The sequence below is a fragment of the Camelus dromedarius genome, chromosome 3 (genome assembly GCF_036321535.1).
Source record: "Camelus dromedarius isolate mCamDro1 chromosome 3, mCamDro1.pat, whole genome shotgun sequence".
NCBI lineage: Eukaryota > Metazoa > Chordata > Mammalia > Artiodactyla > Camelidae > Camelus > Camelus dromedarius.
Window position 1 is genome coordinate 617,664 of NC_087438.1, and position 19,729 is coordinate 637,392.

The following is a 19,729-nucleotide window of genomic DNA, read 5'->3' on the forward strand; positions in this document are numbered from 1 at the left end:
AGTGAGCCGTGCAGCTCCCCCGGGAACTTACTGCCACCCGGGGGCTTCCGTGAGCGCTAGGGGAGCTGCTGGTCGTCCTCAGGGCCGCGGCCACCGCACGGCCCTAGACCGTGCCCAAGCCTGTCCTGTCCTTGCAGACAGCACGGCTACAAGAGCCTTATGACCCGCTCGCCCCCAGCCCGGCCAGGGAGCAGACGCGGCCCCAGGACTCACGAGATGTCCGGAGGGTCGAAGGCGGTCTTGATGACGCCGGCGTAGATGGCGAGGATGGACAGCACGACGCAGGCCAGGAACACCAGGGCCAGCTTGTTGACGTACTTGACGCCCACGAAGACCACCATGGCCATGAGGGCCAGCGTGCAGGTCCCGTAGACACGCATGTTGTGCAGCATGGCTGCCGCCTCACCATCCGCCGCCTCGGCCTGGATGATGGCTGCGCTGGGGGAGATGTAGGTCTGCGGGGACAGAGCGAGGTCCACAAGGGCCAGGAGGGACACGCGAGGGACAGGCTGGATGCACTCCAGCACCTCCAAAGGGCCTTCTCTGGTGGGGCTCAGCGCTGGGCTCCCCCCTCCCTGAGAGCCCCCACCCCACCAGAATGCATCTAGGACAGGATCTCAAAAAACAGGGGCGTTGGATGGCGGGGGATGGAGCACTTTTCCAAGGTGAAACTCGGGCGCCCCCCAGGGAAGCAGAACACAAGGACATCCCGCTGCCCCAACTGAAAGTCAAGGCAGTGTTTTTCTGCCAACAGGGATGTGATTCCAGCCTGGAGAGCCAGCGCAGCCCTCTGAGAGCCACGCGGGCCCGAGGGAAGGGTGACAGACCAGGAGCAGTCACCCCATCGCCCGCCATCAGGAACCTGGAGGGGGTGGGGGCAGCACCAGTGTCTCCAGCCTCCACAGCCATGGCGACAGAGCAGGAGGAAAATTGGGGCAGGGTGGCAAGGGCCGGCAGGCTTCCCAGAGACCGTGACGTCGGAGGAGCCTGGCAAACCGGGGGCTCTTCTGCCTTGAACCCACTTATAAGGAGCGCTGGCCTCGGGGCTGGCGGGCTGGGGCGTCCCTTGGCCGCACCCGAGCTCACAGCCTGCAGGCCTCGGGGCTCCCACTCTCCAGTCGGCCACACACCACCCACCACCCGTGCCTGGCAAGCCTGCCGGCTCGGGAGGCTCCAGCCTCACCTGCCGAGCACTCTGGGCGGCCGTGCCTGGCCGTCACGTGCCCGGACAGAGATGGACACACCGACCTGCAGAGTCTGAGGAGACGTCCAGGGTGATGAGGCGAAGGGACAGCTCAGGGAGCAGCGTGTCCCGGGAAGGGGACGGACACACGGCCCCTTTCAATATCCCGTCAGCTGATGGTTGGCTGTGGCCTGGGCCACGGAAACCAGCCCAAAGCAAAGCACTTACCAAAAAAATCTCAATGGTCCCCAGGATGTACATGGCCCCCGCGAACGTGGTGCCCAGGTAGAAGCAGAGGCCCACAGCGCCCCCGAACTCCGGGCCCAGGGACCGCGATATCATGTAGTAAGAACCGCCAGCTGCAAAAGACGCCAAAGCAGGAGCGGCAGGTCACAGACGCGCCACGGGCCGCGAACGCAGCGGGGGCCGGGCCGAGAGGGTGGCCGGCCGGGGACACGCCTGGCCCACAGCCCAGCACCTTCCACACCAGCCGCCGGGTCTGGAAGCTGTGACTGATGAGAATACGAGCAGCCACGGCAGGAGGCCCGCCCCCGAGCGCCGCGCCCCAGACAGCCTGCAGCTGACCCACACCGGACACCATGATTCCATTAACTTTTGCCCAAAAGGGTTTCAAAACAACGAGGGCTGCTGGAGCATCACTTCTGCATCACACCTGAGAGCATGCCGACACCCAGGGCCTCGCGGGCCAGGCCTGGTCACCCTGTCGGTCAGCTAAGACCCGACTCAGACCCCCACCAGGGGCCACGTGTGACCCCAACACCTGGAGAACGTCTCGGGATGCACTCCCTTCTGAAAAGCAAGCTTGACCCATCTCCCCAAGGGCGAGGGTTGCACCCCCTCCTCCAGTGGGAGCGTGGGCGCTGCCTCCCAGCCAGGCCTCAGGCTACGAAGGTGCTCCCCCGAGACGTGTCAGCCACAGCGACACAAAACTCGTCCCCTCACCAGGGGTGGACCCACCAGGGAGGCCCCTCCAGCACTCCTGTGGGCAGAGAGGACAGACACCCCCGTCCCCACTCTGCTGCCCGCTGGGAAGTCCTGGGGGCCGCCCTCCGAGGACTCGGGGCGCAGACCCCACTGGGCCTCAACCAAACACACACAAACTGAGTGACTTGCAGAGGCGGCCTCCTCTCGGGTCCTCGAGTCCAGGGAGGCTCCTCATTGCCCCTCTGCTCACAGAGCAAGCGGCCCCCTCAGGCCCTACTGCACACCCTATCCTCCGCCCGAGGCCACCCACCCACAGGCGCTGCCCACAGCGATGGGGACGCTCCCCTCACTGCAGGGGAGTGACAGCGAGCAGCCAGGGTTCCAGGCTCGAGCGCCCGGGGGGCCGCAGGGAGCTGACCGACGGCCCCCGGAGCCCTGCTGCCTCGCCCGCTTGGCCCACCCCCCGCCCCATCCTGGTCAGCCACTGCCCGAGCAGAGACCATGTCCTGTGACGCTTTGGTCCTGGAAACGCCTCGGCTTAAAAAAGGAACAAGCTTGTGGGAAATCAGAATTCAGAACTGAAGGGCAGCAGGGCTGGTGAAGGGCCGGCAGCCCCACCTGGCCCAGGGGCAGCCGTGTGACCTGGAGGAGAGGGAGCTCAGAGGCCTCCCTGCAGGGTCCCCCTCTGGGGAGAACCCCAGCCTCACAGCCACCCCAAGGGCGCAGCCAGGCTCTGGGGGACAAGGGGCAGGGTAGCACCCCGTCTGCTCTTAGAAAAGCCCGCAGCACCCTTGCTCCAGTGGGGCCGGAGCTGTGAGCACTGCTGCCTGCAGGCAGGGTCCCGGCTGAGGGGCCGAAGTGTGAGGATGTGTCCCCACCCGCCAGCCCCTCCAGATGCGAGGCCTGTCCTGCCAGGCAGGCGATGGCGTGTCCACACCGGGACCCCCTTCTGCCTCATCTGCGGCTGCTGGGGTCGGAGGGGGCGAAGGACGGAAGGAGACCGTGTGCGCAACGCGGTCACAGAAGGGCCTGCTCAGCCACCCACAGCCGCCCCAGGCGCGGCACCCCATACCTGGGACCACGCCGTTGGTCGCGATGGCACTCATGGAGATGGCCGTCAGCATCGTCTGCAAGAGGATGGGTGCCCTTCAGAAAACACAGCGTCTGAAGAGTCACCCGCACGAGGACAGCTCCGGCTGGGGCGGTGCCCACCTGCAGGCTGGCTGCCAACTCCCAGCTCCTGACCTCAGCTCCCCCGGGCGCCAGAACCTCAGCCCCACTCTCTCCCCCTCGACCCCCGAAGCTAAGCTCCCGAGGGCAGCTCAGAAAACAACTGACCCCGGACCCTGTCCCACAGTGGAGGGCTGGCTTCTCGTGGCGCTGACCTCCCTGTGGGGTGTGCAGGACCCCGCCCAGTACTCACCTGCCCAGGGGGTCCCTGGGAACCCCCTCTAGGTGCCCACCCCCCATGGGGTTGGAGGACCACCGGACCCTGCCCAAGGCGGGCTACCTCCGGCTTGCACCACCTGCTCAGGGAAGGGGCCACACCTGTAGCTTGGGGAACGATCACTTCACAACCCGAGGACCAGAAGAACAGCTCTGGGAAAGCGTGAGGCCCCAGTGACCCCCTGACCCGTGCCTGCCTGGGCACGTTTCCAGCCTCACGAGGCCCTGCCCCGTATCCTGCTTTCTGTCTGTTTTGGGGGCAGTTGCCCCGAAGATACTTCCAGGCTCATTAAGTGTAAGAGGCACTCAGGACAGGAAGGACAAGGCGTGACCTCGGGGCAGACAGCCCAGGACCGTGGGCACGGAGGGCCCCGGGCGGGGGGCGCAGTGGGGACGCAGCAGGGGACGGGCGGGCGGCCGAGCGGCCCCACTGCATCGCTTGAGTCTTTCAGACACTGCATCTCCGGGCAGCACTTGGGCTGAATTGCCCTCCTGGTCACAAACGAAGGGGTAGAGGGGAGCAAGGCAGGTGGAGCTGAGTGCTGAGGGCACGTGAAGGCTAAGCCAGGCCCGACAAACTGTGGGAAGAAGACACGTGCTCCACGGAGACGCACCTAGGACTGAGCGTGCCGCCAGCGAGCGCCCCTTCCTCTCCACGGGAGGCCCCGAGAACAGCCACCTGGAGGGGGACCCCGTCTACACGCAGGACGAGTGGCTGTGAGTTGTGCCTGGGGGGGACGCACACCCTGCGCTCCTGCAGATGCAGCCCCAGACACCCCCTCAGGCTCCTCATGGGCCTGGTCCCGCCCGCCCGGGAGGCCATCGTCCTGTGCTCACACAGCCCTGGGAGGGACTGCTCGTGGGGACAGTCTACTGGCCCAGCGCAGGGGCCCCTGGAGTGCCCCAGCGAGGGTGCCAGGCTCACTCACGCAGGTGCAGCACATGGACACGATGAGGAGGGACTCCAGGACGCCGGCCGCCCCCACGATCCAGGTCAGGCGCAGGAAGAGGATCACCCCGAGGATGTTCTGCAGGCAGGGCAGGTAGACGCCAATGAAGGTGCCCATGCGGGGACCCTGGAAGAGAGCACAGCGGGTGGGTTCCGGGGGCCGCCAGCCCCTCCCCTGTCTCCCCCAGGAGCCGAATCCACAGCGTGGGCCCTGGGGGCCGCGACGAGGTCGGGGGATGGGAGGGCGAGGAAGGAGACCAGCAAAGCGCACAAGCTTCAGTTACAGGGAAAATGGGAGAAGCAAGAGCAAGAACCCTGGCTGCCCAAGAGTGGGAACCACGCCAGCGGGCAGACGGGGGTGCAGGGCTTGGCGCCTCCTCTGTGGGAAGGTGGGCGTGTTGGGGTGAATGGGGAACAAGCTGCCCCAGGCTCTGTTCACTGCACCCGCAGCCCAGATAGAGCCTCCGGAAACCAGACATGAGGGAAACGAGACAGAGAGGAATCCTTAGGGTCCAGCCATCGTTCCCAAAACATCAGGAAGTACAGAAACACCAAGTCCAGACAGAAGTCTACAGCATCTTGCCCACTTGGTGGGAGCGACCAAGGGACCCGGAGCTCAGAGAAGGCACACTCCGGAGTCACCCCTCCCCAAAGGGCCGCCCAACGCGGGGTGACGTCGGGGAGGGCGCCTGACTCAAACATCTTCCGCAACCTGGAAAGGCCACAGCCAAGCAAACCAGCCCAGAGGAAAGCTCGGGGACAAGGCCAGGGGCCTGCCCGGCCTGCCCAGCGCCAGCGCGACACCGCAGCTGGGCAGCACACCCGTGCCCAGCAGGTGATAAAAGCTGCTGTGGGTCTGCAGCCTGCACGCAGGGCAGGCGTGCACGGTCCTGGGGGCTTTTATCCGCACAACAGGCGGCAGCAGCGCCAGCTCTGCTTCATGGTCTCAGGGAGCGCGAGACACCGGATGCAACCCCTCCTGTCTGAGCGGCAGCAGGGCCCCCGCCCGGCCTCAGGCCCAGCTCGTGCAGGGCTGTTCTCTGTCCAGTGGCTGAGATGACCTTGAGTTGTCCTGAAAGGCCGGATGGGGCCTCCAACCCTCTCATAAAAGGCAGCTTTGAGGGTCAATCTGACCCGGTCACAAGGCCCATGATGCCAGGGCCACCCGGGCCCTGGAAAAGGTGCCTCTTGGGGGACCAGCACCTCACCTCTGTGCCAGCTGGTCAGACAGACATGCAGGGGGCTTCCGCCCTCTCACCCCAGGGGACCGACACTCAGTCCTAAGTGGGGCTCCGGTTCATCCCCACCAAACCCACCCAGCTGGCCACACAGCAGTTGTGCTGAGGGTTATGGGCAGCAGCTGGGTCCCTCCTGGGGCAGAAGCCCAGCTGTGGCACCTGGTCCCAGGTCACCGGGGACGGAGGCCGGGCAGCTGCCTGCCCCAGGGCAGGTACTTTAGGCCCTGCCCTGCCCATGCTGTGTGCTGTGTGCAGATTCCACAGCCTGGACAGGGCTCACAGCACAACTTACAGCAGCAGTGTGGGCTGCATTTCCATCTGTGCGTGAGGAAGGCTATGGGGAGACCCGGCAGTGGGCTGGGGCCACGGGCAGAGGCCGGGGGTCGGTCCTGGGAGCTTTTCCCCAGAGCAGGGCAGGGCTCCCCTGGGACACGATCTCCGACAGACAGACAGAGGGACAGACATGCAGCACAGGGACAGCCTGTGGCTCCCATGGTCCAGAGCCAGAGCAAGAGCCTGAAACCCCAGAAATGTGCCCGGAAGCAGTTCACCCACAACCACGGCAGTGGTCACCTCCCAGCGTGGCAGCGTCCCCCACTCCCGGGAAGGCCCCAGGGAGGTCCTGGTGGGGGTCCACTGAAGTGGCCTCCGCCCCTCTGCCTGGGGAGGGCAGCCAGCGCGAGGCTGGACAGGAGCGCGCTCCAGGCTGCCCAGTGGAGGCCGAGACCCCACATCCCGCCTCTGTTACGTCCTCCCGAACAACAGGTTCTTCCCTCGCACAGGCGCCCTCAGGTGCACAGGACGCAGCCTGCAGCCTGCTGGTTTACAGGAGGAGGAAAGAGAGGGGGTGCTTGCCCGTGGCCCGACTTCTGACGGCCGCGGGGGGCCGGGGTCAGTCTGGACCAGGCATGAAGGAGGCCCTCGGGGAGCCAGGCACCTCGGCCCAGGGATGGACGGACCAGCAGGGCAGGGAGGTGGCCAGGGTCGCCCGCCAGCTTTGTCTCAGCATCCGAGCTGGGGGCCACCCCTCAAGGCAAGCCGGGGCTCAGGCCACACCTGCCCTCCTCCTGCTCCCTCTGAGAACAGGACCTGCAGCCTGCTCTCCAGCTGAGAGCTGGGGAAAACAGAAGGAAATGTTACTGCTGAGGACTGGGACAGCCGAGCCGCCTGCAGCAGAGTCGAAGAGGGTAAAAACCGCTGTGAGAGGCCAGGTTTTTGGTCAAGATTCCAGAGAGGAAGGGACGAGCATAACTCTTCCGGAAATTGGCCTGAGGTGTTTTTCCTGAGCACCCTCCCGAGTTACCGCAGGCAGGGCGGGTGTCCGGCCCCGGCCGCCCCAGCCCCACGGCCCCTCTCCTGAGCAGCTCCATGCTTCCAGGTGCGGCTCCTACAAAGCCTCCCCAGCAGCATCCTCGCTCAGAGCCCTCAGGGCTGCGTGGCTTCACCTGGCACAGATTCCCAGAAATAACCAGTAGGAAATAAAGCTCCGAGGAAGATGGGTGCAGGGTAAGTCCCACGATGGGAGACAAAGTGGGGGGGGGGGCCAGGAGTCCCGGGGGGAGGGGGGCCCAGGGCGGTGCGGGCCCAGGAGTCCCGGGGCGGCGGCGGGGCGGTGGGGGGCCCCACCTTGGCCTCGCGCCGCCGGCTGTCCTCGGCCTCCTCGTGCTCCACGACGCCCTGGCTCAGGTTGGTGTAGTTGGCCAGCTTGTTGAGCAGTGAGGACACCATGGGGTTGCTGTCCATTTCCTCCTGTTTGGGGCCAAGACGTGGAGCTAGACACTCACCCCCAGCCAAGACGCCCCCAGACCAATGGGATTGACCACCCAGTGGGGACCCTGCCGACTCCGGGGCTGTCTGGGGCCTCAGCTCCACCTGCCCTGAAGTCAACAGACCTGAAAGGGGTCTGAGGCCCCAGACACGCGCTCGGCAGGTCAGAGTCAGGGGCTCGAGGACACGCTGAGTGGGGCCACCAGCCGAGAGGGAGGCCGGGGGTCCCCAGACGGCCCGGATTCAGCTTCTCTGAGGGGCTCCCTAAGGCCTCTGTATGACCCGCGTTTCTCCATGATACTGGGGGCCTCGAGACCACGGCCTCTTTTCTTGAACTAACCACAGCTTCTCTCGCACCTCCTGCTCCGAAGGGGAAAGTGCGAGTTACCTCAAACAGCGCCATGTTCTTTCGCTCAAAGAGACTCTCCCTGTCCACCTCGACGCCGTGAATGAACGGGCTGTTCTCCCTGGGGGTTCCATCTCCTGCAGGGAGAGATCGGTCAGTTTCGGAAGGGACTGAAGGAGGCCCCGAGGGGCCCTGGGGAGGGGCTTCCTTGCACGCCTCTGACTCTCGGGGCAGGAGGCCCGGGCAGGAGACAGTCAAGGACAGCGCTCCTCCCACCAGGGCTTCAAGCCCCACCCGCACCCTTTCAAGTCCGCAGACCCCAGATTTGCTGAAATTCCCAGGATAAACGTCCCAGGACCAGCAGCTCCCGAGAGCCCGGCCGTGACCGTCCACGGTGGACGGGGCGGCACGAGGTTTGATGTCTGTTTCGACAGCAGCTGTGGGTTTCCAACTCCTCTGATCCCGTCGGTTTTGGTGGCCTCACCGGTGATTCCCCCACGGGGCTGTCACGGAGCCCAAGTGGCAGGTGGCCCAGGGCTGCCCTGCTGTCTTCATGGCTGTTTCTGTCCAGAGGGCCTGACCCTCCAGCCCCAGGCTCGAGTGTATCAAGGCCTCACCGTGGCCAGACCACAGAGGAACAAGGGTCAGCCCCAACTCAGTCTACAACGCTCCCAGACCCTCAAACACTGGCCCGACCGCATGCTCCAAATTTAAAGTTTAGAGAAAAACCAAAACGGCATGGCTCTGATCCCCAGCCCTGCCCATCCCACTGCAACGGGGCAACGCCATCCCAGAAGCCACCCGCAGGGACAGGCCGGACTCAGAGAGCAGTGGGGCTGGGACTGCCTGCACCCCTGTCTGACCCTCCAAGTAAGCACCACCCATGGGCCTGGGGGCCCCACAAGGCCTTCTGCTTGCAGCCTAACCCCACATCAGAAGGACCAAGGGAGGACGCCAGGGAAAGGTGTCCAAAACCGGCTTCTCTCAGGCCCCTGGGGCTCCGAGCCGACCTGAGCATCAGGCCCCCAGGGTCTCCGGGCCGACCTGAGCATGAGCTTAGCAGGGAATCACCGGCCCACACAGGTCCGGCCGGGGGTGACTGGCCATGGCCTGACCTCCTGACAGACTCCCCAAAGAGACGGGCAGGGCACTGAAGTGTGACGCTCAGGGAGGTGACGCCCGCAGTCCGTCCTCACGGAAGCTCTAGGTTATGTCCTCGGCCTCTCACAGGGAGACAACGCCAGGGGCCTTGGGGGTCCAGGGCCATGGCCCTTCACCCCCTCTCAGCCGACCAGTGCCCCGAAATCCCACAGACCCCGCTCAGCCCCACACCCACCCACCAAGGCCTCCCGGACCCTCCCCAGAAGGTTTCCCAGGGCTCCACCCGTGGGGCCACATGACAGCAGACCCCTGCCCACTGCTGAACCCCGGGTGCCTCCTCACTGCCAGGCCCCAGCTACCAATGTGGGAGCAGCACGGGCAGAAGCCCTGCTGGACCCTGAGCCGCAGTGATGGTTTGGGGCAGAAACTGCCTGCAGACTCAGGGAACCCGGTGGGAGGTGGAGGGAACAGGGCAGGGACTGCACCCAAGGCCCACAGGGAACCGACTCAGTACAACGGGGGTGGCAGGGGGTGCAGGGCAGTGCCAGGAGGAGAGACCCACTCACCCACGCTGGGGCCAGGTAAACACGCGGTCACAGCTGACCGATACCCGGAGACACAGTGTCCCTGAGCCCCATCACAGGGAAGCCCCAAGCAGACCCACGGGAAGGACAACCTTCAGCACCGGCCCTCCTGGGGGAGCCAAGAGAGAACCAGGCCGGCTCCAGAAAGTTCCGGAGGAAGGAGGGCGAGGACCGGCTCCTCAGGTGAAGGGCATCACCGGGCTGAGGGTGGGAACCGTGTCAGACCTTCAATCAGGGCAGGCTTCCCACCTTGGTGACTGCACCGCAGGGATTGTGTGTTTTAGTAAACACGCCCAGAGAGGGCGTCAGACCAGCGCTGTATCCTCAGCGGTTAGGGAAGGTTAGGAAGGGTGTGAGACGGGGCAGCAAAGGAGACGCAAGCACGCGGCCACACCAATACGCGGGCCCAGGACACGATTCCCTGCTCCTCCTGGAAGTTTTCTGGAGCCTAAACTAGGTCCAAACAAAGCTTGAAAATACAAATACATTCAAATAAGAAAGAAATAATTTCTAAAAGTCCTCTCCCCACACCACCTCGGCCCCTGGCCGGGCCTCCTTCCTGTTCTGCTCAGCATCCTTCCCCGGTAAGAACGACTTTATTTTCCGGTAAGAACCATCCTTTTCCTGGGACAAGAAATCAGCGGCTCCAACCAGTAAACGGAAGATGAAGAAAGCTCTCTCCAGAACAGACTCGAGGACAAGCAGGCCGGGGCACGGCCGCCCCCCGGGGTGGGGGCGGGGAGAGGGCCGACCCAGTTTTGGGTTCGCCCTCTGCCACGACCTTGGACAAACTCTTGGCTCCTCGTCTCCTGCTTCTGGTCCGGGGAGGGGCGGCAGAGCGGGCAGGGCCTCCTCGCAGCGCAGCTGTGGGCAGCACAGCCTGGGCCTGGGGGGATCTCCAAGGTTCACCTGAGCACCCGCCAGACTCAGGGAGGGCACCTGCAGCGACGTTAAAGCCACAGAAGCAACATCTTTCCCGGAGCATCTGATGCTCCCGGAGCCGCCGGCTGGGAAGGCCAGTCACGACCTTGTGAAAGGAGAGCTGAGACAGCCCGCCCGCCTTCCCGCCGTGACTGAGAGCACCCAGAAGGGAGGACTCGAAAGGAATGGAACAGGTGAGAAGGGCACCGTGAACGCTCCCCGGGACCCGGAACGACCGGTTCGCGTCAGTGCACGTCAGCAACTTATCACACACAGGAGACCCGAGGACCGAGACAAGGAACGGAGAGATGAGGCCCCACGAGACCAGGACGGCCACGACCCAGCGTGGACAGTGGCCGGTCGCGTGTGCGCAGGAAGCCCAGCACCCGACTGTGAACCTCAGCTTTGCCATTCTGCTGCTGATTTATGGCCAGAGTAACACGTACGCTGCGCACAGAAAGTGGGGGGGAAATTCTCACAAAATAAACAGGTAACAGCACACGCCCTCAGCGTCGGGGGCGATCCCTCCCGCTGGGGGCCGCACCAGCCACACAGCAGCCCTGCTGCCAGGGTGGCCGTCTTCATCACCAGCCCTTACAGGGAACACACTTCATTTCTCAAGGACCACTTCTCCAGCCAGTCAGCCCCCAAGGACGTTCTCACAAACGGAAAGGAAACCCGTCTGGGAGAGGGTTTCCAGGCAGAGGCCACAGGCACAGGGCAGCAGCCCCGGGCGGCAGCCGACTCCTCGGTTCTGCCGGAGGAAGACTTGGCTAAAAACCAAACACTTCTACCTGAGGGCCTCACCTGCACTTTCGTAAAAACGGAAACACCGGTGACCCGTTACCTGGGTGAGTTTCAGCGTCTCCTCATTGCCTTCACCACTGGAGGACACGCAACTTGCAGCTGTCACTTTTCAGGGGAGGACAGGTTACAATGAAAATCTGCACATAGGAAACCACAGTCCCCAAATCCCCAGGGCCTGATCCTTTCACATACGCAGGGGGCTCTGAAGGCCCCACCCCTCTGTGGACTCTGACAGCACCAGGCACGACCCTGCCGGGTCTGGTCGCTGCTCCAAAGGGCAGGGGTCCTCCTCTGCCAAGACTCTGTTTTGGGGAAGGGGTCACTCACCTGGGCCTGTGCCCCCTTCATCACTCCGCTCGTTCATGACATGAGGACGTAGGACAAGCCTGAGTGGAGGAAATCCTGGGGGTGCAGGTGCTGGAGGGCGGCTGGTCTCACCAGCCCTCCTGGGACGGGTCCCCCATGGTACCCCTGTCAGGCACGCACCCCCGAGGTCGCCGGGTGCCTGAGCCACACAGTGGCTGCCGGGTCACATGAGGAGGCAGGGCCCCACAAGGGTCAGGTATCCTGGGCCAAGGCAGCTAGGAGGGTAGGACACACATCTGCTGTCTCTGGGCAGGAGTGCTCAGGACAACGGCCCGGCGCGGCCACGGCCATCAGATTTTTAACCACAGACACGGCCTGGAGGCTCCCTCCACCGGCCAGGTCCTGACTCGCCTACACAGCCAGGCTCAGACGCAGCTTTAAACCTGCTCACTTCCTGTGACAGATGCGACTCTGGTGCCCACCCCACAGAAATCGCAACCCACGTGATCAAAGGTTGCAGGGCGTGCGTCCAGCCATGTGGGTGCAGCGGGCGGGTGGCCCCGTTGTGACTCGAGCCCCCGTGGAGCTGGGGTGAGGGTGGGGCCAGGCCGGCGGCTCACTCCTCTCATCATCCAGGAAACGGTCTGACTCAGTTTTAAAACGAGGATCCTTCAGCCAATAGAACCCGCGTGGAACAAACAAGGCTCAGAATGTCACGCCACCCCTCGCAAGGGCCTGCCCGCGAATGCCTCAAAACGACGGGGCTCCCAGCGCCAGAGACGCCCCTGGGGGAAAGAGAGGGCCTAAGGGCACCTAGGATCCAGGGTGACGGCAGGGACCTGGGAGCTCTCACCGACACAGCCCCACGTGCTGGCACCAGTGGGGCGTTGGCACCCGTGCGCAGGGCGCTGCCTCGTCAGGGACCCCAGGAGCCTGTGACGGTCCCCCCCGCCCCCCCCCACAGGTGGTGAATTCAGCAGAAAAGCCACCAGAATCCAAACACCTAAAGACACTGCACACCAGCGCCACGTGGCCTGAGCACGGGCCGCTGGCACGGGCCCCAGGCCCTGGGCCACACAGCTGGCTCTGGACCCCCACGTCCACTCACACCCGTTCTGCCCTATAGGACGTGGCGGCCACACGCTGTCATTCATCTTTCCACACCTTTGAAACGCAGCGTGGCCCCCAGAGACGGGGCCGGCTGAGAAGCAAAACCAGCTGTGGTGACTGGTCCCAGGCCGAGGAAGAACTCCTAAAACCAGGCCTCACGGGTTCAAAGGCGAATGAGAAGGCTCGGGGAGGGGGGCTGGACTTGATGTCGTGTTTCCTGTGAACAAATGCAGCAGGAGAAGAGGGGCTTCCCTGGGGAACCAGCCTGGTGACAGCGGGCGCCTTGTCAAACGGTGAGAATTCAGCCCTCCGGGGGCTTCCTCCAAACCCACACCCGGCCAGCACCGCTCAGAGCGGCCCAGGGCACAAAACAGGAGGGTCTGAGACACGCTCACGGCCCAAGAGGGGCCTGCGGAGAGCCGCCTCCCCTCTCTGGTGCCCCCGTGCTTGCCAGCCCTGGGAAGCCCGAGGAAGCCAGGCCCTGGTGTCCACACACCCGCTGGGCTCCCTCAAAGTCTAAGGGAAGTTCCAGCAGCACCTGGGAAACGCGCACCCTGAGCCCATCCAGCCCCAGAGGTCATGGCTCTGGACGGGGGATGGCGGCCAAGCAGGCACTTCCTGACTGACAGCAACGCAGCTGGGCCTCCGACCAGCCCTCCCAGAAATGGATGGGACGGCCATTGAGAACCCAGGGCTCAGGGAGCCAACACGGGCCAGGAAGGGGTCAGCAGGCAGGGCCCTCGGCCCTGACCCCCATCCCAGTGAAGGCAGCGGCAGGGCAGCTCTGCACAAGCTCATCACAGACGCTCTGAGAAGGCCCCGCGCCCGCCAGTGCTAGCCACGCAGCCGCGCGGACCCTCCCCAACCGAGACCGGACGCGGCCCAGAGCACAGCAGCCACCCCACCTCCGTGTGCCCGGCCCCGCGGAGACGCGGACCACCCCCGACACCGCAGCCCAGAAGGCCCCCGCCCAAACCCAGAGGAGGCCTCTGCTCTTTTTCCCACATCGGTTTTGATGCCCAGTTTCTGGCTCCATGAAATGCAAACTTAACTCTGACATCAGTAAACATGAAGTGCTGAGCAGAGACAGCACGCGACGTGGTGCTCTGGGCTACGGGGTGGGAACAGGAAGCTGCCGGGCACGCTGGGCCGGTCCCTGGAGAAGAGCATGCGTCCTTGGCACCGGCGAGTGACGGCAGCAGAGCCTTCTGTGGGGCGGGAGGCACAGGGCCGGAGGGGAGGTTGCCCCAGCTCAGCATCAAAGCAGCGCTGTTAGACCCCCGTCCAGCCGGGTCCTGGGAGCCCAGTCAGCGGTCTGCTGTGGACGCTTGGTTGAGTCCCTCGTTACAGCCCCCATCAGCCTCCCCATCTCCACGCACCACCTCCTCTCCCGTCTCCCACTCCCGGCATGCCAGCGCTCTCTGCCCCGAGTCCTCCCCCTCCAGGACTGGCTTGGGATTTTACCACCATCTCTCCCAGGACGGCTCCCAGGGGAGGGGCAGGCAGGGCCCTGAGCCAGACAGCTTCCCAAGGGTCAGCTGGGCCTGGCCACCATCGGCAGCACGGCCCCTCCCTGCCATCAAGGGCAGGGTCTGCCCTGTGGCACTGGCAGTGGGGGAGGGACACATGATCTCCTGGGGTGCTGCCAGCAGAATGGGGCCCGTCCCCGGACCCCAGGGCACCCATATAACCACGTCCATGGTGGCAGGTTCTCTTTGCAGTGATCAAGCACTGGAATAGAGTCTGAGGTCAATTCCTGACGTCTGGCCCTTGCCTTCTGCCTGCGCAGCCAGGATCAGTGCTGGAATCTGAAATCCAGCAGCCTGGCAACCTGGGCGGTGGGAGTCCCCGAGGGACATGGGCTGAGAAGAAACAGCTCTGTGTCCAGGCCCAAGGCCAAGAGTCCCCATGCTGTTAACAGCAAGTTTCTGGTTAAAACAGAAACCCATTCTATGGCAAAAACAGAGGAAACATTGAGAATCCAGGAATCACCCACAGCCCTCCAGCTAGATGTGGCTGCTTGCCTGTGGCATCCCCTGGAGGGCAGGCCAGCCTCTCTCATCCTGGGTTTCCAGCGGGAGAGGCATCTGCCCGCAGGTGGGAGCCCAGAGGACAGAAGGGACGCACCCCTTGTGCCCTTGGACCTGGTCCCCCCAGAGCCTCCACGTGTCCCTGCTGGACCTCGCATGGCCTGCGGGGTCACTGTGCCATCCTACACAGGACCAGACACCCAGAGACGCTTCTTCCCAAAGGCCCTGATGTGTGACTCTGGGCACAGGCCCTCCTGCCCTGCCCTCCAGCCTCCTCCAGCAAACACAGCCCTGCTGCTCAGGACTAAAGGCAGCAATGTCCAGGCCCAGGGACCAGGGCGGAGGCACGACTTGTCCCCATGCCAGGGGCCCCAGACCCGAGTGACAGCCACAGGCACCTGGACACCGGAGCCCAGCACCTGGCGGGGGGGGGGGGGGACATGCCACTTGGAGAGGTGGCAGGGCTTGTCACAGCACCTCTGCAGCTTCCCTGAAGGGACTCAGCCCTCACTTCCAGAAGCATCCTGTCTCCAGCAACCCCTGACACCAGGCAGTGCAGCCTCAGGGCAGAAGCCACCTGGCCCAGGTATATCCCCCGCACACCCCCACCCAGCATGTCCCACAGGGCTCCCACCACCACTGCCCACCCCACAGCCCTGGGGTGAAGGTTCTCCTTGGGGGCTCTGAGAGGAGTCAGGAAGGCTCTGGACGCTGGAGGGACGTGGCCACCCTTCAACCAGGACTAACACTGCCACCACTGCCTCTGGCCACCACCAGCTTCCTCTGCCCCCAACCAGAGGGCCTCGGCCCAGCAGTTGAGCCAAAGACTCAACTTTCAGTGGCTCATCCCACTGAAACCTGACACTCGCACAGTCGGGAAAGCAAGGGAAGAGGCACTCAGCTACAAAGAGGCACCAGCACGGAGAAACCACGTGGACACGCACCCACACGTTAACACACGTGCACGTGCACACAGGCATGGCCGGGACCATGGCTCCGAGACCTGCTCAAGAGCAGAGCCTGTCTGGGGACTTCCCGTCTACAGGACACGCCCTCCCAAGCTGGACCTGCCCCCTCCGGGGAAACAGCGGGGCTGAGCCTCCGGTGGACTCCGGGAACCGGCTCCCGCCACTGCTCGGTCCCACGGCTGCCTGCTCACGGTCTGGTCTGCCCTCCCCGTCCTCGGGTGGCAGTTGTGATCCGAGCCCCGGGGTGGGATGCCGATCAGGGCGGAAGGGCTGGCCCTGCTGCAGGCAGAGGCAGGAGGCGGGCGGCCAGGCCCCCACCAGCCCCCCGGGGCGGCTCCCGTTTCCAACACAGGCTCCTGTCTGGCTGTGGTCGAGACCCTTCGTCAGATGAAAGAGGAAACCCAAGAACCATCTGGCGCTTGTCTCCTCTGATTTCGGCTCAACGTGATCCCTCCCCAGTGACCGTCCTGAGAGCCTCCCTGAGAACCCAGGCCTGACCCGCAGGCGCCATGACCGGACGGAGCCCAGGACGGGGCCACCCCTGGGACAGGCCGGCTCCAGGAGAGAGAAACGAACAGGAGGACACTCTGGATGGCCATGGGGTTCACGTGGACAGCGGGGGTGCCCCCACCTTGCGGACGGCGCCAGGCTACCACCACGTGCTGCCCGCGCACGCGGATGCCCAGACAGGCTGGGCTGCAACACGCTGCCTGACCAGCTCAGAGCGGCTGCAGGCCGGGCGGACTGAAAGTGATTCCGGCTACGCATGGTGAACGCAGGCTCAAGGGGGCCATCCAGCTCTCCTCCCAACACCCAACAGAGACTCCCCAGGGGCCACATGCACACGGAACCAGGACCATCGGGGATTTTGCTCCAGAGGAACTCAGAACCCAGAAGGCAGGAAACTCGTAACTGCCGCCTGACCACGATCACGGGTCTCACCCCAGGCCACACGTAGCTCAGAAATGGCACCTCCACGGCCCCCCCAGTTGCGTTCTCAAATAGAGACCACCCGAGGGAGGAAAGGGGAAACAAACCGCGGCAGCAGCCGGAGCAGAGGCGCCAGGGCCTCGCCTCTGAGCCCCGCGCGGATGCCGAGACCCCGGCAAGGCCCCAGCACCAACAGCTCACACCCTGCCCAGCCGGGCGCCCAGCCCTGCTGACACCCTGCCCCGGCCGCCACAGGGCCCCCGGCAGGAGGCTCTGGGACCCACTTGGCACCTGCAGCCACGCTGGGGGAGCCGGGCCGCCTCATCGCTCCGCAGGTCTGGCTGGCGCTGCAGGCCTATCTGCACGGCCCAGACCTCTGCTCTGAAGAGGGAGTTCCCTCTTTCTCGTAAAAGAGAGGCATTAACCCTTTGTACTCTGCTCTCTCCACAGAGGGCGCTGCCCCAGCGTCCTCCAGAAGGGAGCCCCACGCCCGGCTTCTATTCCTGAGTGCTATCCACTCCCAGGCCCCGCCGGACCCCAGACCGCACCCTGGCCTCAGCCTGGCAGGGCCTCATCGTGGAGGGGGTCTTCCTTCTCGGGACCCCAGACTGGCCTCACTCTCTCAGAGCGGCCTGCAGACGCCTGCCCCACTGCCCCTGCTGCAAAGCGGCCCTGCAGGAGGGACGCCCCAGAGCATCTGCGGCCTGGATGCTGGTTAACACTTAACGCTGAACATCAGTCCTGCCCTCCAGCCTCACATCGGTGGCCAGGACTTGGATCCACTTAGATCCCAGCACGGGTGATACAGGAGGCGCGGGCAGCTGGCCAGTGGCACACAGGAGTTCTGTCTACACCGCTGGACATCACACATCTTCCCGTGGGCCTCCGCTTCCGAGTTCCGCCCCAGCCTGGCTGCCCTGCTGCTGCACCCCAGCTGCATGGCGGGGTGGAGAGGCCGTCTGCAGCGGCCTCGTGGACAGCAGCCCAGTGGACAGTGGCCCTGCAAAGGTAACCCCAGCCCAAGGCCATCCCTCCCCCATTGCAGGAACCTCCTGAGGTCAGCTCAGGACCGGGGCCCCAGGTCTGCTGGGCAGAGGCCCCCTCCATGGCAGGTTCTGCAGCAGGAGGGAGGCGAGGCCAGACCCTTGCCCATGGGGCCTAACCTGGCAGACACCTCTGGCCACACCAGCCATCCCCTCCGTGGTCTGTGATGCCTCAGCCCTGACCAGCTCTGGCCCACACAAGGCCCCTCACCCTCCCCAGGCACCCCCTCTTTCCAATGGCCCCGCAAGTACTTCATCCAGCCTCCTACCCGGTAGCCTGTAAGCTCGCTCCACCCCTCAAAGAGGGGACATTTGGGATCAAGTACTTGAAAGAAATACCCTGAGATTCAGTTGAGCCTCAGCCACTGAGGGAGGGACAGACGGTGCCATGTGGCTCCTGCCCCTCCCAGGTTCCATAGTGAGAAGGGGGCGCACTCTCCACCAGCACACAGGACACCACCAATGAGCAGGACCCATCCAAGCGCTGGGACAGCAGGGAATTCCAGGGCCCACCCAGCCCCGCAGGGCTGCCGGGCAGAGGCAGGTTAGCACGCCCTAGAACACTCGGCACACATCCAGCCCCACTGGCCCCCAGGGCCCTCTACTTCCCCAGCAGTGCTGAGAGCCCAGCTGAGCACACGGCCCGGGACCCACACACCAGGCAGTCCCCCCACAGCCCCCCAAACACGCACGCGGGACAGTACGGCTGCCCCAGTGCCTCCAGGCTGCCCTTCGTGGAGTCCCCCTGGGCCAACTCAGTGCCCCGTGGCCTCAGACCCTGACTCACTGCCCCAAGGTGCCTGTCTCAGGCCAGGCTCACCTCGCAGGCCACAGCACTTCACTCAACGCAGGGGCTGCACCCCAGGGGGCTGCATGAGGGGGGCTGATTTCCTGGGGTGGAGACTGCTGGTCCTTGTTACCATCCCACTGGCCCACACGTGGGGTCAGGCCCAGCACACAATACACGGACAGCCACCGGCCACATGCCCACATCAATGGAGGTGGCCACACAAGCAAACAGTCTGTCTGCAGGGCCAGCTGCTCCCCACTCCAGGCCACAGCCCACCTTATGAATAGAGACAGGTGGGTGGTGGGTTCGCCTGGACGGAGCCCCTTCTGCCTCCTTCACTCCCAGTGACTGGGTGCCCCCACCTGCACGAGGAGGCTGCAGCTCAAAGAAGCCCACTTGTCTGGACAGTCACATGGCCGGGACATCAGAACCAGAATGGCTCCAAAGCCCATGGTCTCCGCGTGGATGGGGCTGAGGTTCACATCTGAAGGCCACCCCCACCTGCTGGTGGCACTGTCCTCAGTGCCCAAAACCTGCCTGCACAAGTGTCCCCTTCTGAAAGACCATGCTGACCACCGCCCAGGTGCTGTGGTGTCCTGCTTTCCCCATCGCACCATAAATCACGTGCTGGTTCCTGCAGCTGCTGGAACCCCCAGGAAGAGGGCAGAGACCTCCTGGTCAGTGATACACCCCAGGATCATAGTGGACCCGATGTGGACACTCACAGTGTTCACTGAACAGACCGTAGCTGATGGAAACCAGTGCCCAGCGGCCCGGACTAGGCCAGCCCCTCGGGGCGCTGCGGGCAGAGCTGGACCCTCGGAGGCACCCCTCACACCCAGACTCCCCACTGTCCACAGATGCCCACCCAGCACAGCGTCGAGATCAGGAGGTCCGGGAACTTCCCGGAGGAAGAGACCACAGAGCTGGATCGAAGAGGCTTCCCATGCTAGGAAAAGGGCACGCAAGCTGGGAACAGAGTTCAGATCAGGACGCAGGTGTCAGCACGGCCGCCCTCTGCGAGTGCGATGTGGCTCCTGCCATTCAACCAGCAGGGTCTGCTGGGGGCCGAGAGGGAAAGAACAGGAATCCTGACACCCCAGTGTGTGACCCAACGCTGTGACCGCCAAGCGTGCTCTACCCACCAGCCCGCGAGCACACACACACACCTGCACACAAGCTCATACAAACGTGCACAGAAGTGCGCTGTGCACACACACCCACACATGCACACACGCAGAGACACGGGTGCCCACGTGTCACGC

General features: G+C 64.5%; 1 protein-coding gene across 2 annotated transcripts in view; it reads right to left on the reverse strand.

Annotated features, from left to right (window-relative positions):
• SLC12A7 (solute carrier family 12 member 7) overlaps window positions 1-19,729 on the reverse strand; it is a 40,097-nt gene that overhangs the window by 16,600 nt on the left and 3,768 nt on the right. The window contains exons 1-7 of one of the 2 annotated variants that reach the window (XM_064479216.1): window positions 16,923-16,974; window positions 7,917-8,011; window positions 7,388-7,510; window positions 4,504-4,650; window positions 3,201-3,255; window positions 1,412-1,542; window positions 214-455 (exon numbers count right to left, since the gene is read on the reverse strand). In XM_064479216.1, the coding sequence (XP_064335286.1) occupies window positions 214-455; window positions 1,412-1,542; window positions 3,201-3,255; window positions 4,504-4,650; window positions 7,388-7,510; window positions 7,917-8,011; window positions 16,923-16,956 (827 nt within the window). In that variant the 5' untranslated portion in view covers window positions 16,957-16,974. Of the gene's footprint in view, window positions 1-213; window positions 456-1,411; window positions 1,543-3,200; window positions 3,256-4,503; window positions 4,651-7,387; window positions 7,511-7,916; window positions 8,012-16,922; window positions 16,975-19,729 lie in introns of those variants that run through there. The other variant, XM_064479215.1, reaches the window with a different exon arrangement.